Below are 18,897 nucleotides of genomic sequence, written 5' to 3' on the forward strand. Positions count from 1 at the left end.
GCATTGATATGGAAATGCGATACTAATCATCTGTTTTCTCGAACAGCACGTTTTAGAAAATAGCATGGTACGGCGCCATCCCCCATATTATAAGGCCCATAGTTTTGTCGAAGAGCTAAACGGAGAAGTGATATAGGATACGGGGTAAACACTTCGCGCGATTAGTAAACGTTAATAAAAAATATGATAGAACATAAAAATGTCATATTGTGTAGCTTTATTTCCGGAAATTAAAGGGATTACTACACGTGCTTTTATACTTCAACATGTACGTTATCCAGACAAAAGAACTGATATTAATAACTCAAAGTATATGATACTGGGAATTAAAAGTGAAATATAAATACTACTTCTAAAAGTGGAACATGTATTTCATGCCTTTAGTCCAGAAAGTTTCAAAGGTGGTATGCTAAAACAGCTCTAACACTAAAAAAAAGTCAGAGTCCACTTTTCCAGATTAGGACACGCCATGGACAATGGACATGTTAGATTACGATATGACAAGTAAATGCTAGATTGCGAAACATCAGTTTCAAACGTTATTATGAGCCACATAAACTGTGGTGAATTATTTGATATGGGCGAAGGGCGACAATGTGGTGTGAACGGAACCATGACAACAAACCACCTAAATTATATTCACCGATACTTTCGTGAAATCATACCGGTTACTCCGTATCCACTGCGCGCGAAGCGCGACGAAAATTCTTGGCTTTACTCAACTTTTATGAAAATTAATACTAGAGTCGACTCGCAGACTGATGCTCGATTCTGTATCGAATCACCCAGGTACGCGATTTTATCGAGCTCTAGTGATGTGATATGACATATCGACTTCGGGTATCCTACGAGATTGAGTACAAACTGTACCAATTGCGCCCAATATATTTGCGTTTATTTATTACGAATATGCTCATCACTTTCGTGCAGTAGCCATCACATGAAAAAAGTCAATCAATCGTCGGTATACCTCGTCTTTACACAACGTCTTATTGTTGTGATAGCCGGATGAAATATGTCAGTGAAGATCTTTCCCTTGATGATATTGAGATCGAAGAGTTTGTAGTTTGTTTGATGATCAGAAATAAAGACGCCTAAACTTCTATTGAAATGCACAGATAGCAACAAACCATTATTGATTATAAATTTCCAGATATTTTCAAGGAGAATTGAGTGCACTATATGACAGCGGTTATCAACCGGGGTTCCGTGAAGCATTTTCAGGGGGTCCGCGAAGTCTCAAAATATTTGATAACCTAATTTTTATTTTATTTTTATTTCAGAAAATCGCGAGGCAGTTCCGCTTCATTACTGGTAAAACTCCGGAGCTCATATCAACAGAATGGCCGTCTGAAATGATATATCCTGCTGTGTAAGTGTGCATACTCATTTTAATTGCTAAATAGCCCTCTGATACAAATTTATTGATGTTAAGAGATTTTTTGTTGGAGATTGTGGGAGAGAAAAGTTGGATGAGTAAGGTCAATCACGGTGACTTCGAAATGTTTACAAAAATCTATTTTCTCCTGTGCTACATAACCATTTTGACATAATACCTTCCATATAGGCTGTTAGATAAGAAATGACCAGGCATGACGTCATATGTTCAACAAAAAAATTGATTTTCAATTTTTGTGCCATATTTGCTGCGCTCATACCCAAATGTGTCGTCGGGCGGGTTCAGCGTTATTATTACATTCGTCGCCATCTGTATTTGTGGAAATGGATTTTCGGCACTCGTTCACGTCAAATCGAAGGCGCGGATTTTCAAGACACGGCCACTTATTTTAAGGAACACAGTTGCAGAATTTGCTTTGAAATAATACAGTCAACCCAATTTCTACATGAACAGCATGATCTTATTTTCAAGAAAAGTAATTTTGATTATGTTTATCACTAATGCTATAGTTATCATTTGCACAAGGCAGATGACGATTGCACGATAATTGAGCTAAATTTGAACTAAACTTCGTGGGGGTCCGCGAGGGTCCGTGACAGTCCGAAAGGGGTCCACGAAGACAAAAAGGTTGAGAACGACTGCGCTATGAGAATGTGCTTCGAGTTTGAAATTGAGTGGGTATAGGATAAAATATTCACTTCCGCTGACTCTCTTCGATGAGTCCTAGAACCGCTCTTCTAACGTGTTTCAGGTCTGCCGCCGAACATACGAGCTGCTGATGACGATCGACGCCATGCCGTCGGACATATTACTAGGTCTCGATGGATTTTATCATGTCGATGGCGGTCGCCGATTCATAGCGACTCAGGACCATTAGAAGCGTAAAGACGACGAGATCGATATCAAGGTCGGGGATGAACTGATCGGTCGAGTCCATAGACAACACAGGGACTTCGATGGGAATATCAGAGCGGTCAACTTGCGATCTGGCAAAACGGGATTTTTTCTTCCATACAAAGCAGAGATCATAGGTAAAACCATGAAATGGGCCCTTTTCGAGGACTTGTAAAGTAAATCTTCTTACGGTACATTTGTTCGTTTCGTTACCAATGCAAAAAGTGCCGGAGGGATTTAATTCCTAAACTTCACGCAAAATTTTTAACCGCGCAAGCTGATAGTACATGATTCATCATCAGCACGTCTTGCACACTGTACAAGTACAGTAGGGCTCTTCAGAAATGATTTTTTACTCAAATCGTACTGGCTACTTAATAAAATTGTTAGGTTACCTAATTTAAGCCTACACACCAAATTTGGTTCAATTTCAACCAGTAGCCGCATTGCTACAGGAGAAGAAAGTTTCTATTTATTATATAAAAAAAAAAAGCAAAAAATTTAAAAATTTTCTGTTCGCCCCATGAACGTGTTAGGATGTGTATCGAAACGATGTTCACCAAATTTGGTTAGATTGCAACCAGTGAAAGCGGAGTTATTGCCGTCGAAAAATTTGGATTTGAATAAAATAGTATTTAAAGTGGGCGTAAATAATTAAAGAATTGGTGTACATGTACAGACAGCGTCAACTGCATTACGTCATAACCAGAAGCTAAATCACTTATGTATTGTAATTTCGGGGTGGTTCAGATATTGTTCGAATCCGCGTAAAAGGCGGAACGTGAAGCGAGCAAGCAATAAATTTCCGCAACTCCTGAGACGTGACAACAGGCGAGTATCGAACATGTATTCAACAGGAAGTCTTTTCTAGGGATGTTGTGACCATGAGGTTCACGTTCGCGTTCTGAGTGTGAACCTCGGAAATTTAGAGGTTCACGTTCACAAAATAACCTTGGTAGGCTCTGCACTGTGAACTTTTATCATATATTATAATGTTCACTTCATTATAACATCTTTGGTTGTAATGTACTGCATTTCAACTGCGGGCCACTTTATGCATGGCGCTGGCAGCATAAAAAATCAACACTAAACGAGCATGCACCTTGATAATCTCAAACATTTGCTTGCTTTCATACAATAGTTTGCTTGAAATATCCAGTTTTCCGTTTGCGAATATTTAGTGACTCTCTGCAGTGAGCTTGGCCCGCCATCACACAACATCAATAGCGAAACAAACTATTATAGTCATCTAATGATGCTTATTCAACTAATCAATGAAATTTCTATAAAGAATACATCGTTATCTGATGTAAAAAATCTAACAGGCGTACGGGGTCAATCTTGATGTCATATGTATATTGTGTCAAGAAAACCAAATCCGTGCGATAAGGGTGTTGGCTATACTGCTGTATAATTTGTTAAAGGGTAATATCGGTAGCAAGTACAGAAAGCGATTTACACTCGGCCCAATATTAACGTAGCAATTATACTCAGACAACGAATACATTGTTCGGTCTGGCCTAGACCGTTAACGCGTAAGCTTATATTTTCTTACACGTCCTCGTCGAAATTGTTGGCAAAGATATTGATTTTATGGATTATTATATCATTTGATTGCCACAGTTGATACATTTGGCCACGTTAAAAACGTCATTATGTACTTCACTATTGTGGCATTATGTGGCCCGAGTCGTCGCTAGGCATCTTGTACATTAATGTAGGCCATCACTTCACTGGAAGCTAGGGTTGAAATTACCAATATGACGTCACGTGACGTCATGAGGTTCACGTTCGCGTTCTGTGTGTGAACTTCGGATATTTAGAGGTTCACGTTCACAAACGAACCTTGGTAGGTTCTGCACTGTGAACCTTTTTCATATATTACAATTTTCACTTCACTTCACATCTTTGGTTGAAACTTATTGCCTTTCAAGTGCGGGCCACTATGTGCATGGTACCGGAAGCATAAAAAATTCAACACTAAACGAGCATACACCTTGAATATCTCGAACATTTTACTTGCTTTGTTACAAACGTTTGCTCGGAATATCCAGCTTTCCGTTTGTGAATATTTAGTGACTATCTGCTGCGAGCTTGACCCGCAATCGCACAACATCAAGAGCGAAATACACTACATGTAGATAGTCAGCAAATGATGCTTATTCAAATATTCAACCAATGTACGAAATTAATGTCGTTCTCTGATGTAAAAGATGTAGCAGGCAGAGTCCAAAATCTGCTATCATAGGAGAAGCAGGGCATGTCGAAGTATTGTGTGGTTCTTTTTCAATACGGCGCCATCTCTCGTGTCAACTATGATTTTGATCAAATTCGAGAATACGCCAAAACCAAAATGTCCTGACAAAATACTTTCAGCGGACCACAACCTTTGAAACGCCATACGAAATTGGTTAAATTTGTTAGGATGATGGGTTTTTCAGATTTTACGTAGCGTTGAATTTGTTCATGATCCATCATTAGCATGAAAGGCAGTGATAGGGCAATGGGGGAGTTAATAAGTCATTCGCAATATATTTCCGGTAATTTTTAAAGAGGAAAAAGGAAATTACAATCACAAATTTATTTACATCTGTGAGAAGGCAAGGCGTCCAAGGGATGATTTTATGATTACAATGGATTAACAAAATTCTACTAATCATCCGTTGGAACCAACTCATTGATTATGTCTGTCCGAGAATGCGGAAACAAATTCATTTATTCCGATGAAGTAACACAGCAAATTTCGTGCAAAGACAGTCAGAAAATAAAACGTACAAGAGGGCAATATTATTCCAAAATAGTTACGGTCCTCCATATCCATTCACGACGAGTCCAAAACATTTGGGATACAATCATCGCACTCGCATACTGCAGCAATACATTCACGTGAGTCAGGACTTAGTCAATATTCTTGATTGCAAAATCATCAACTTCCACTGTTTACATTTGGTAGGGGAATGATGCATAAGCTGTGCAAATTTTATAGTGTTTGCGGACCACGTAGGGAACATAACATTAAACACATACAGAACGGTGATAATCTGCCGAAGGAAGCATGGCGGCAGAAACTATGATCTGAGCCATCAACCGCAAATTTTATGAGAGAGCATCCTTTAGTAGTATACCTGTATGTATGTTGCAATAACAGTGTTAAACTTGTGAAAATCGATTTTACATTGATACAATGACAGTGGATTTTGAAATGTAGTATCTCACATTTATTAAATTGGACAATCGCCGCACATTTGACTAGAAGGGTATTTAAGATGCTCGAATATGCGTAGTAGCATGGTGGGTTCCTGGTTCCCAGTTCCTGGACATGTGAGCATGTGGGTTGAAATTAGCGTTTAGGTTAGATTTATTGGTAGTCCTGGAGCAGTTATGGTTTGGGATGAGTCTAGAGTTAGTATTAGAACTATGAATGCTATAGTATGGTCAAGTGTCGCCTTTCAATGTGTTGCATGCTCAAATGACAAGCCTATGACTTGGACATACCCAGAGATAGTCAGTAACTTAGTACTTAAGTACTCCTCTTTTGGAGTACTGAGGTCCGTTTTGCCTACTTGCCCTATTTATTTGAGTCGATGATGATAGACGACGTTTTCTTCCACCCAAAAGTTTTTTAAGCAAAGCTACTTACTTTTTATATATTGAATTAAGTAATGTAGTAATTATAGTCAATCAATCATGGCATGTGGCGGAAGACGAGGTCGATGATAGGTCATGGTCCGGTAATCCTGAAGGCTGGCTAGTAGTAGTATTCATTTAGAAGAAATTGCATGTATTTCCACTCGAATGCGGACATGCTCGGCGACTGTCGGATAGCCGGCGAGATGCTGTTCCACAATTGGGTCCGGCATATTTGTTAGAGCAACGTGTTTTCTTGTATTCCGTCCTGATCATATTGTAGTTGTTCTTCGTAGACTCGCATGTGTTGTCCTTGTGCGCTTTTGACTCCGAGTTGAAGTAGTATAGCATAAGTATTGAGATGTGTTTGCAACACTCTAATGGGCGAAAGTGTTAATAAAAACTTTGGGAAATGACCCTGTATCACGTTAACCTAATTTATTTGTTCGCGATTACGCATGTTACTTGATAATCTTCAATTGCGATTACAATAAGTTACCAAGTTTAGCATCGAGTAAAGATCAAATCATTCGGTTTCGGTTGGGATCAGGCCACTGTCGGCTCAACTACCACCTGCATAAGATTGGATGTAATGATTGTCCGTTATGTGAACAATGTTGGTTACCCGAAACTGTCGATCATTATTTAATGAACTTTTTGAAGTATGTACGGCAACGTGCAAATCTTAAACGCTAATTAACAATTACAGTCTACTCTAGTGAATGCATATTGGTCTATATGTAATTCAGTATGTCAAGGAAACAAGGCGCGGTATCTGAATGTTGAGGTCTCCGAATTTGTAGTGCTTGTGTTTCCGAATTTGTTGTGTGACTACAGATTACTGAAATCTGCACGTATAAGCCTCTGTCGAGGTTTTTTTCTATCATTCTAATATTTCTTGCATAATTAGTTTGTGCATTTGTCAAATGTATGCGATGGTGTGACGCAAAAGGCTTTAATGTGAAACGCGTCACTATATCTTCTTTCTTTTTTTAACACTAATAATAATAATTCAATTGCGTTCGTATCTTCACAATCATTTGCAATCAAGCCTTCTCGGATGGGCTGTTCTCATCGCTATGTAGAGCGTCTGCGAACGAACAATTGTTTAGTACTTACGTTGTCGCAAATTTAATTGTAGAACTTACTTTTGTCCTACATTATTAGATTTATTCTGGCTGTATGTTGCTGTTCTATGTGTCTGCTATTTGCATGCAGTTGTATGTTGGTGTGGCTGCTATCGAGCCAGAACTCTGTCGTTTTATTACAGTCGTGGAATACGTGCATGAATTACAATGATCAGCATATGTGGATAACCCATTAGAGCGGCTTATGCGCCTGTAATCGGCAGCAGAAACACTATTATCGAAAATACACCTATTTGTAGTGTTACTTGTCAGTACGCGCTATGCGCAAAGATGCTAGAATTCGACGTATCAGTAATCATAATAATAACTATTAATTTGGCGTAAAATAGCCACGTTTGTCGGGAACATGAATGCTAATCAACATCAACATATCAGTTTATAACATAATGCCGGGTCTTCACAAGATCGGGTAGAAGGCGAAGCGTTCAAAACTTGTGTCATGCGTGACGTATGACGTATTCTGGCAGGACAATGGGACTTCGTGGTCATTACCTTATTGTGAGCGGTACCGGGAGGATGGAGTAGCCTATATTTGAGGAGTCGGGAACCTCTTTCGACAGAAGAGCCATATAGGCCTAATATTTTCAACTGTAACTCCCAAAGAGCCATACACGTCAATCAACAGTTACGTAACAATTGACAATTCATGACGTATGAGTAGCTCTAATATATTGGATTCGTAGTGTGGACTGGATTTTTCTTCCCACATGCGTAGGGATGAGTGAATGAAAATTCTGAAATCTTCGATGATTATATGTATTTTTAGTCGACGTTTATGACTGACTAGATTTTGAACATTTTTATTCCCACATTTTATATGTATTGTTCGAAATCAAAGCGCGAAAGGAGAGATAAGGCACAGATGCCAAGCCTTTCCCGTGATAGCACAACTCATCGTAAATGGCTTAGAATTTACAAACACTAATATTAATCAAATGTAATTGTCGCGCTGATTTCGAAAATCTAAGTATTTATCGACTTCTAAAGTATACGACGTAACCAAACGTTGCGCTACACACCGACATTTTATGGCGGTGCTAGAAAGCTACTTACCAAGCGAGAACATGGATAGCTATGGCGGTGTTTTGACTTTGAATTTGTAATTATGAATGTTACTTCCAAAGCAGTCCATTTCTCGGCGTAGATCAGGACGACAATGCGTATATGAAAACTGCATTGTCCTACAAGCGTCGCCAATGTCTGCTATTCTCTTTGATCAATCAAGGTATCGTACCAATCTAAGATTTCGAGGCGCGCGATGGCATTAGAATTTATATCGAATTCGCGAGAGGTGTTAGTCGCTGACGCGGCAGAAACTTAGATTTGGCGATTTTGAAGAGGAGTTACGAGCCACTAACCCTAAATACCCATTGTACTGACCTCTCAAATGCATGTTTAGGTCACCACGAGAATACTTAATCTGGCCGTCATAAAAATTTAATAACAAGTTGCTGCAATATTGATAAATTGAGTACAAAACTAAAAAATTGTCAAAGAGCCATTTCTTATACCCAAAAGAGCCATAGGTTGCCGACCACTGCTATATCTACTAATGAGCGATACCAGGACAAGAAAATGTTCGCCTTCGCTAGGAATGTAGAATATCTCGATTCTCGTCGTCTTCATTACCCTGCGTCTATATAAGTAATAAACAAATGTTATATTGCTATGGCACAGAATTATAAGTCGAACAATATACCATAGTTGTCCAATTCGTCGACCCACCAGTGTGACGATATATAGCGTAGTGATGTGTCCAGCTGCAATACCAATGGGTTGCGGAATCGAGTCCGACCGCGGTCGAGTCCAGTCTAGCGAGTGGTGTATTACAGGAGTGGAGTGTGCTACACGTCGGCAAAAGCGGAATCGAAATAAAGAACATCGCCGTGGCGTAAATGACCATTGCAGTCGACAAACACTATAAATACCGCAAACAACAACAGCTGTTAGCCGCCTCTGTAATATAACACGAACGATAACCAGCTCAGATTTATGTTTATACGGTTTAATATTAACATAGTGGAGAAATAAGTGTGTATAATGTCAGATATATCGATGCGACGCTCAGCCTGTCTCGTGCATAGATGGTCAAAGCAGTCAATAAAGCTACTTAAGTAGAAGTAGTGACGCAAAAATCTAGTCAAGTACGAGTAGAAGTACCACTTTTAAAAGCAACGTAGAACTGCTTGAAGTAGAAGAAGAATTGACTGACTTTAAATCCACTCAAGTAATAAAAAGTAGTTGTAGTTGTTGTTGTTGTTGTTGTTGTATAAGTTTAATATTGGTGCTCGACTTGAAATGGTCTTTTGCACCAGATCTACGCTGAAAGTATCATATATCGTTTTATATCATATTCTATAAGAGTGCCCATGGTGAAAGGGTTGACCAGTAATGTTTCCAAGAGGAAAGGAACGGGGTCTCTTATTTGGTCCCGCAGATACTGCCGAGGGCCTTCATATTTGGTGCAGTGAATGTGTGGTAAGTAAAAAGTGAAAACGGTCGTTATTCGTTCGCATGGACTGTCAAAAGCTGCAGATTGAGCTATGCGGAAGGAGTAGAGAGCTTGATTCGTATTGATGCATCCCAGTAGGTATCAGTTTTCGACAGCATGAGCATTCGTCCGCATCACGGGATCCAAATGATTGGATTGATATGAAAATGCGATACCAATCCTTTGTTTACTCGAACACGCCGTTACAGAAAAAGTCGCAGCATTGCTCTCTTTCCTATATTATAAGACCCGTGGTTTAGTCCATGAGCAATACGGAGGAGTTATATCGGACACGGCGTGTGATAAGTATTGGGTGATAATAGATATGGCGGATTGTACAAATGCCATATGGTGAAGCTTTATTTTCGAAAAACAGATTGAATACTACTCAAATTGTAGACTCTGCGCAGTTAAGACAGATCCCTATCAATGACTAAATCACCCACGAATCACACTGGAACGAAAAATTTCCTGACAAGGATCGCGATACCAATAATTCTTATCATGATGGTGATCATGCTCATCGCGACTACATATGAGAGGTGAGTATAGCAATCCACATAAAGTCTTGAATGTGGCGTGTGATATAAATAACAGGTGGTTTTCAACGTAGTCTCAACACTCCATGTTCTGCACCATATCGCATGGATTGCATTTACACTACAATAGGTATATTACAGCAACAAATTCCCAATCTATCTACGAAGCGGTTAAGCCTATAGCACAATTCGGGGATCACCAGTTGACATTTTCTTTCATAATATTTAAAATTGAATATTATATTCATATTGAAATAAACCAGAATATTTTCGGCTGACATTCGTCAGGGGTATAGTCAACAAATAGTATAGAGAATTGAACAGAACATTGCATATCAACAATCGTATCACCAAATATGACGTCACCGGCATGAAATTTCGAATAATCGGGGCGAAGAGTCACTTAAGCCCAATGCACTATTGTATTCTTCAGTATCAAACAAATTTCAGAGACAAGTTTCCTGAACTTAAAAATGTTCCCTTTCGCTGTGCAGGATAATTTGGCTATCGCCAGAAAACGAATAACATGTCCAGTTTAGCACACTCTTGCAAAGGTCGAAGACATTTCAATTACTGTGCGAAACAGCAGCAATCAGCCGAGTGTGTGCTAAATTGACAGGGTGTTGGAGACTTGATTCCTAAATCAACACTTATATACGGAGTTAACTTCCGTTGCAACAACAGATGATATCATCTTGACCCTTCTAACATGGTTGCGTAAATATTTTCTCGCATTCAATCGTTTTTTATTCACAAAATGCGACCGTGGGCAACGAACATTGTCCGAGGCTTCGCATGCATAACGCAGAGTACAGTGACGAAAAGATATGGACTCAGGTATAGCGGTATCTTCATGGAAATAGCGGGCAATTATCAAATCCATGCCGCTGCGTTCAATAGCGGGCTATACCTTCCGTATAAGCTGGAAATGAATACGCAGGAAGTATAGTAGTTATTACCTGTGTGAATGCACATAACATGTGACAGAAAGATAAGTAATAATTAGGGCAAGGTTTTGTTGCAGTCAAATCCGCGGAAAGCTGCGTTTATTTTTCACAAAAGCTTCAGTAAAAAGTTGCATTTATTTTGTCACAAAGTTGCACTAACTGGTTGCATTTATGAACAAGCTCCTTGAAATTATTAGGGTGTGAGATAGGCCTACTCGAATCGATCCGTATCCAAAGCACTGTAGGATAACTCTGTGTTGACGACTTCAACAAAATCAATAACAAGAAAAAATTGACCCGGGGAAAATATATTTTCGGCGGTCTAGTCTGAATGTAGGCTACATCAAATCAGACATGACCTCAAATTTAAACGACAGTGAAATAATGAACCGATCTATTCACATATAATGCCAAATATTTCCAATAAAATGTTAGTTGCATGAAAAATGGAGAAAACTTGCAAAAAGTTGCAATATAAGAATCCTCCAAACAGCCTAAAGCACCATACTGCATAAACTCGGTATTTAGGAAGCTGCCGGAAGCTGTAAAAAAGTTGCAAAAGTTGCAAAAACCTGCCCCAGTAATGATATGCAGTGGGTTTCTTTAGTCAACTCGGTTCATTGCTGTACAACTGCCACATCCAGATGGTCATAATAAATGCGTACAGGAACTCACCTTCAGTCGTAATTTACATCGAAACCTGCGTAGATATAGCTCATCTTTGTTCTTCGTTCTTCGTTCTTTTTTCTAATGATAAATCGCATAAGAACATTTTCATTCGTGTTTTATCTTTCATCCAGGTCGTCGTTTTATCACCCTGCCATCGTCACTCCCATCTCATCACTCTCAGGTAAGCTGTAAGTAAATTGAACTTTCATTGTTGGCGAACACGAACGTAGCTTATACAACAGTGGGTCAGTGGTTCCCAACCTTTTTGACTTTATTCCCCACTTCAGATTAATTCCGAGTCTTAATTCCCCACTACCCAGAACTGTCGTCGTATTTCCTTTCAACTTTTGTCATTACGAAGCAGCTATTTGCTTGTTTGAAACACACAAGACACACAACCATACAGGTACGCAAAACACTCGCCTTTAACTGCAACATAAAACGTATTGTGAACAGATAACGGGAACCCTTAAAATTTAGCCAAAGCATCATTTCACATCATATTGGTCGTGCTGGGTGCCTTTGTGACGCCAACATTGGTTATCAAGAGTTGAAAGTGTGTTTTTCATCATCATCATTGGTTTATTAGCAATTTGATCAGTTCAATAGGCCACCACAAAAATGCGATACAATGAAAAGACAGGAAGATGTCGAAGCGACATGGAGTAGTCTATGGAATCAGACACCCACCTTGGCCTAGGGCTAGGCGATGTAAAGAGGAGGCATGCACACTGAATGAAAGTAAAGAAGATAGTATAGAAAAAAAAACTAGAGAAATCGGGCGGCATGTCATGGGAAGTGAGATCGATAGGTCAGTCGTGGTTCGGTAATCTTGAGGATGGACTGTATTTATTTAGTAGTAATTGCTGCTTGTATTTCGACTTGAATGTGGACATTCTCATCGACTGTCGGATGGCCGACGGGATACTGTTACACACATCTGGTCCGGCATATATGATAGAGCGATGATCTTTTCGGTCGATCATTTGATATTTGGACGACGTGGACGCGCGTGTGTTGTACTTATGCGCTTTTAATTCCGAGGTAAAGAAGTGAACAACACGCAATATAACTTTCGTTACATACATTCCAAAGCAGTTAACTGGTAACGGTAGTCGCGCATGTGTCTCTATAAATATGTAGACTATCCTGTATAAAATGTTTAAGAAATGTGTCTATTTCCCACCAGAAACCATTGAATTCCCCACCGGTTGGAAACCACTGATATACAGGCTATACTGCTCTACAGTAGGGATGTCTAAAATTTGGAAAATCTTGAAAATACTCCGTAATTATGTCTCATTCTATAGATTATTGATATGAAAAATGAGCCTGTAAAAAGCTTGCAGGAAAGTCGTTAAGATTTCTGGCAAAGCGTTTGAAAGTAGCTCAGGAATGGGCGTGCCACCTACCATAGAACGGCGAGTAGACTAGTAATCAAGTAACCACGGATCTTGATTGTGGAAACGTATAGATGCATGCATGCGTGCATCTAAATCAGTGGTTCCCAACCTTTGGTACGCGAAGATATTCCAGGTGTTACACGAGTATATTCTGTGTTTTTTTTTCGACCGAAGGAAGTCATTAGCTCAGGTGGAGTTGATTTTAAATTTTTTGAAGTTTTTTGACTAGTGGTAAAAAAACAATTCCATGGATCTCATCAACCCGGGCTGATAATGCGTACTAGTTTAATGGAATTTGGTATTACTAGGGCGATTTGTTTTTACAAAATGAAAGCGTCAAATCTATTTAAAAAAATGTGTACAAAGTCGAAATTCTTTTGACCCCACCATTTCGTGGGAATCGAAGATTTTGATATTTTATAGCTTGTAGCCTACTTGATAGGCCTACCGTTGTAGATGGCAGCGCTGTGGAGTCGGAGTCGGAGTCTGGGTGATTTTCGCTTGATGGAGTCAGAGTAGGAGTCGGAGTCGTGGGAAAAATACTGACTGGAGTCGGAGTCGAAGTTTGTGAGAATGACCCTGACTTCGACTCCGACTCCAACTTCTCTATCATGAAGACATTTGCTTTCAAAGAATTTTCAATAGAATTTTTATGTACCATCAATCACTGTTATTAATAACTATACAGATCAGGTGCGGCCAGCCAGTGGCACGCAGGCCAAATTTGGCACACGAGAAGGTTAGGTGTGGCCTGCGAGGTAATTCTCGAAATTATTTATGACATCAGGTACAATTGCAAGGCCAACCAAAATTTGATTAGCATGACCGCGAAATTTGATGATGATTAAAACAACAGTTCTGGCGCATTGACGTTTCCAGGGGCCAGCCACATTTATCCCAGATCTTCGTATATGACCATAAAGTAGAATATTTCATAGCAGATATATTTGACTTGAAATTTTTCTCGGGACTTCGCATGATTCATTGTCACTAGATTTCTTGCATTCAGTATTTGAGCCCCATTCTGAAAATTCCAAATACATATTATTCACAGAATTGAGTATAACTATATTCGCAATTAGGAGATAACGTGTCGTCCAACATGCGGCTTCGCTTGTGCACTCGCAGCGAGATCGTCGACAATACATTTGCACAAAATGATAGAGGCATGTTCACTGATACCGTCGATTTTGATATCATGTAAATATGACCAGACGATGCTTCCCACTTGACAAAATTAAAAATATTTGTAGTGTAGCTTAGCTGTTTGGGTCGAACAAATGATTAAGAAAGACTGCAAGTCCCAATCCTTGAATACTTGATTAAGTATATGTAGACTGGACATAGGCTATGGTCTTTGACTACTTAACTAAATTCCATTTATGACCAATGTCTATTAGTAGTAAGAGTGTGTGTGCTTGTAATCAGAACAGTGTGCAATGACAAAATTAGTAAGTCCAATCTTTTTATTAGTTGCTGACTCATACGCAAGAGCTATACTTGGATTTTTTATCTACATTTTTATTATACAGGATTGGATATCTGCCATATTTGAATGATTCATACATTTCAGGATATTAGAGAGTTCATGTTATAAAAAGTTGAAAAGGGAAGGATATTAAGCAAATCTTTCTTTCATGTTAATTGCATAGTGAATAACTCCAGCTGTGCCACAATGAAACAATTTAGCATGCCACCGTTAATCATATGTTTGCATATGTTTAATGGTTGTATGATAGTCATTCAACCGACATGTGGCATATAATTTTCGAAGTAAATTGGTAATAATGCTGGAGTCGGAGTCGGCACGTTTAAAGACCCATGAGTCGGAGTCGGAGTCGGTATATTGAAAATGTGTGGAGTCGGAGTCGGTGGTAAAATTTACCGACTCCACAGCCCTGGTAGATGGCCCCATTGTCTGCTCATCGTGGATCATAAACCGTCAAAGGAAACAAATGAGTTGACAACTGACACTGTGTTATACTTAACGTACCGCAATATCCTAACTGAAGCAAGTCTGCTTGGGCATTGCATGGTTCTTTCATCAAGAAGCGCATGATGTAAAATTGTGATGTAGACAACATAGTCAGAATGAAGCAACGTGGTGTGTCACCAGCAGTATACGCCCAGCTGCAGTGTTGTCAGCCAATAGCTACTGCTGTTGAACTGTCTCTCTCCATTCTTGGCAAGCTACTTAGTAAGGAAAGACACTTTCTACCCTAGAATGTAGGAAAGTATCCTTCGTTGTAGCCTGCTACAACAAATTTTGATTAACTCTACCATAATACGGGCCAGATCTCGTTTAAATAAAGTTTTTTCATGTCAAAATTTGTCAGTTTTGAAGTCAAAAACGCTTTTTCAGGCCAAACTACTTCGTAAGAAGAGACAGTCCCAACCAGAAATGAATATAAGTAGTACAATGTTAACATTATGCGCGAAAACACCTATTTGCGTACGTGAGATCAAAATTAAGTTTTTTTAGGTCAAAATCCTCCGATTTTTAGGTAAAAAATCGCCCTGGTTATTGCACCCCACGTAGGTCAAATACGTGATTATGACGTCATAAATGGTGAAAACCTTTTTGACCGCCTACGGCGTGCGTAAATTATGTAGGTGGTACGCGACCACTGCATAAAACCTCGAAGTGGTACGTGTGTGGAAAAAGGTTGGGAACCAATGATCTAAATATATGAGGCGGTCAAAGTAATCAATGTTTCAAACACATGTCAAAACTACTTCAAGTTGAGAAGTAGAATTGGAGATCTGAAAAGTACTCAAGTAACTAGTTTAAAAAGCAGATTGAGGTGGGGATCATAGAGTTAGCTGATCCGTGAGAATGCTAATCGCGTGATGAAAAAACTGCTAATCGTGGCGCATTTTGAGCGAGATCATAAAGTTAGCTGTTCCGGGAGACTTCCAATCATCTGATTTAAAACTGTTAATCGGGTCCCAGAAAGTCGGTTACGCGCGATGATTGCCCTGGGTGTTCCGAGGTATCAATCAAGTAAGTGGTGTGTGCGATGTTATCCGTTGCGTCATAGTGCGAAAACGAAATATTGACTGACTGTTTGTCAGGCTGTAAAAGGAAACGGCCGGCTGCTGATATAAGATACTGAGATAGTAACAGTAACAGGTAAAATTATCAGCATCGCGAAATGAAAGTATAGTGTCCAATTAGTACGGTACAGCCACGCAACGATTATAGAACATATAGAGAAGACATATTGCTTTGCAATAGTGCGTGGATAATCCATATATTGCCTTATTGTTAAGTGAAGGCATGACCTAGGTCCTAGGAGACAATCGTCACGGTCATTATCGGAAATATTTCTGCGTAGGAATTTTATGCTGTGTGCATAGTAAAATATTTCCAGGTTTGCTAAATGATTGAATTTGAAATGTTACTCGATCAACTGTATGCGCAGTGATTAACCGTTTTCCTTGATCCTGAGTTGTTAAATCCTGATGAACGCTGATCTCCGCCCTTAAGTCACTGGTTCGCGTACATTTAGCAGTAAACCGGAGGTGACAACCTAAAAAATTGCTTCAGGGTGGAAATGATACTACAAAGCCACTACATTGGAAATATATTCAACGACCATGATACCAGGTCTCTTTAGACCGATTTGTATTTCAGTTTAAATCTTGGACGTCTCCAGTTCGATATACAATCGAGCGAAAAGTGACGGTGCTACTTCTATTTCGAAGGTTTATTGCTTATAAAGGCCTAGTGCAGTATAGAGTGCTGTGCTAGCTCGGTCACAGGCCCTCCTAACACACATGTAAATGACTATAGTCCTAAGCATGCCTTATTCGCTTTCGTTTTGCAAGAGCATGGGAAAAGCTTAACCCATAATTCGCGTCGGAGGCTTCGGGGCTTCGTCACCCTTTCGGGCGATTCAATTGAATAGCAATGCTGACTACTTTGACCACCTCTGCTCGCAATACGCAGCACCATACGGGTGATGCTGTACGGATATTTCACAAGAAACTGCGTACGCAGGATACCTGTATCAGTGATGAGCGGACTGCGGTATTTTTCGCTCCAAGTCCGGTCCTGAAAATTATCAATTCAGTCCTACTTCATCCTGATCCAAAAATATTTTCAAAATTTACATTCCAATTCCGGCTCTGAAAATTTTCAATTCAGTCCTACTCTATCCTCATCCAAAAATATTTACAAAATTTACGGTCCAACTCCATCCTGATCCAACAATATTTTCCAGATTTACAGGCCAACTCCATCCTGATCCAAAAATATTTTCAAAATGCCAAGTCCCATTCTATAACTGATTAAACAGAAGAACATGTTGCAGAGAATAATTAGGCTCTCTGAAATATAACTCTGGTCTGTAACAAGATGTATAATTCCAATGTTTGCTTACACTCGAAACTGCAGTGGGCCTACATGACACATCAATTTTCATTTCACATTCTACCAACACGACTGTAAATGACTGAACTAGCAAGATGGCTATCAATACCTTTATCATCACATCATGAGCAACGAGCATGTACATCAGGGTTGATCATAATAGTTTTTTTTTTATTAATTTGACTGGTTAGTTGAAAAAATTGTTAGGTCGGTTCACTGAACAAAAGCTGCACATCACATTCGATTCAATTCCAGCCTGTAGAAGCAAAGGTATTACAACTGTAGAATTTTCAATACGCTACAAAGTATACATATTTTTTTTAATTATACTGGCTGCCCGTCCAAATGAAGTTTTGTAAGAAAATGGTGCATTACAAATTTGATTCAATTCCAACCAATAGAAGCGTGAAACATGGTATTTACCGTGAAGAATTCTTTCATCAAGTTATAGGGCTACAACACTATTCTGAAGAGTTTCTTGGAGGTACAAAACTTGAATATACAATTGAATAGCATGTTAATATTGAAATGAACCCGAATATTGTCAACTTGTCAAGGGTAATCGTCAGAAACTAGTAGAGAATTGGAAAGAACATTGTATATCAACAATCGTATCACAAAATATGCCAACCGAATATATCCGGGTTCAATACAATATGAATATACTATTCAACACATTCCGTAATTTGGCTTCTAAATGCGTCAATTGGCAACAATGGTAACAATCCGTCTCTCCCGCCGTCCCGCACCTCTGGTTGCGAAATCAGCGTGCTCGATGCCGGATTTCGGCATGCTCAAAGTCCGAGTCCAACATTTTTTTTTCAAAATCACAATCCGGTCCAATCCGGATCCAACGAAAATAACCCGTAATCCTGGGCCTGTCCAATCCAAGTCCAATCCAATGCTTATCTCTGACCTGTATTGACCGCATAGTATGCCATCCAATGGTCCGTGAAGGCTAATCCGCTGTAGAAAACCTGGATATGAATCCGAGGATGATAATAAATGGAGTCCAGTTCGACACTTTAAAAGTAACTTTATGCCAGCAATTGAAGGGAAATTAACGTGAACCTCCGCACTCTGTTGCAGAGCGTGTGTTTAGGCCCCCTGCACTAAATCTCCTTGCAACTTACCTTTGCTGCATGATTTGCTATAGCGGTCACAGATCACCTCGAAATAAATGAAATTCCATTCTATTCTTAGCTTTGAAGGAATATTTCATTTCTCCATGTATCCAGCAATTTCCTTATTTACTTTTCAAGCATCGGGGATAAGGTTGCATTTAAAACAAACGGTCTTTTAAAATACTTTGTTTAAAACATATTTTAAACAGTGTTTTAAACGAATGCCTTTAAAAAAAAAAAATATATATATATTTTCAAACGTTGTCCAATCATGCCATAAT

The 18,897-nt window shown here is 39.3% G+C and overlaps 2 protein-coding genes across 3 annotated transcripts in view; one reads left to right on the forward strand and one right to left on the reverse strand.

The window, feature by feature from the left end:
* LOC145435413 (uncharacterized) overlaps positions 1-18,897 on the reverse strand; it is a 428,570-nt gene that overhangs the window by 355,466 nt on the left and 54,207 nt on the right. The window lies entirely within an intron of this gene.
* The window catches only part of LOC145436200 (alpha-(1,6)-fucosyltransferase-like), a 31,938-nt gene continuing 19,811 nt past the window's right edge, over positions 6,771-18,897 (forward strand). Inside the window, exons 1-2 of one of the 2 annotated variants that reach the window (XM_080313553.1) lie at positions 6,771-10,101; positions 11,846-11,895. In XM_080313553.1, the coding sequence (XP_080169679.1) occupies positions 9,989-10,101; positions 11,846-11,895 (163 nt within the window). In that variant the 5' untranslated portion in view covers positions 6,771-9,988. The remainder of the gene's footprint in view (positions 10,102-11,845; positions 11,896-18,897) is intronic. The other variant, XM_080313552.1, reaches the window with a different exon arrangement.

The sequence above is a fragment of the Botryllus schlosseri genome, chromosome 3 (assembly GCF_051294905.1).
Source record: "Botryllus schlosseri isolate E-star chromosome 3, Bs_hap1, whole genome shotgun sequence".
Lineage (NCBI taxonomy): Eukaryota > Metazoa > Chordata > Ascidiacea > Stolidobranchia > Styelidae > Botryllus > Botryllus schlosseri.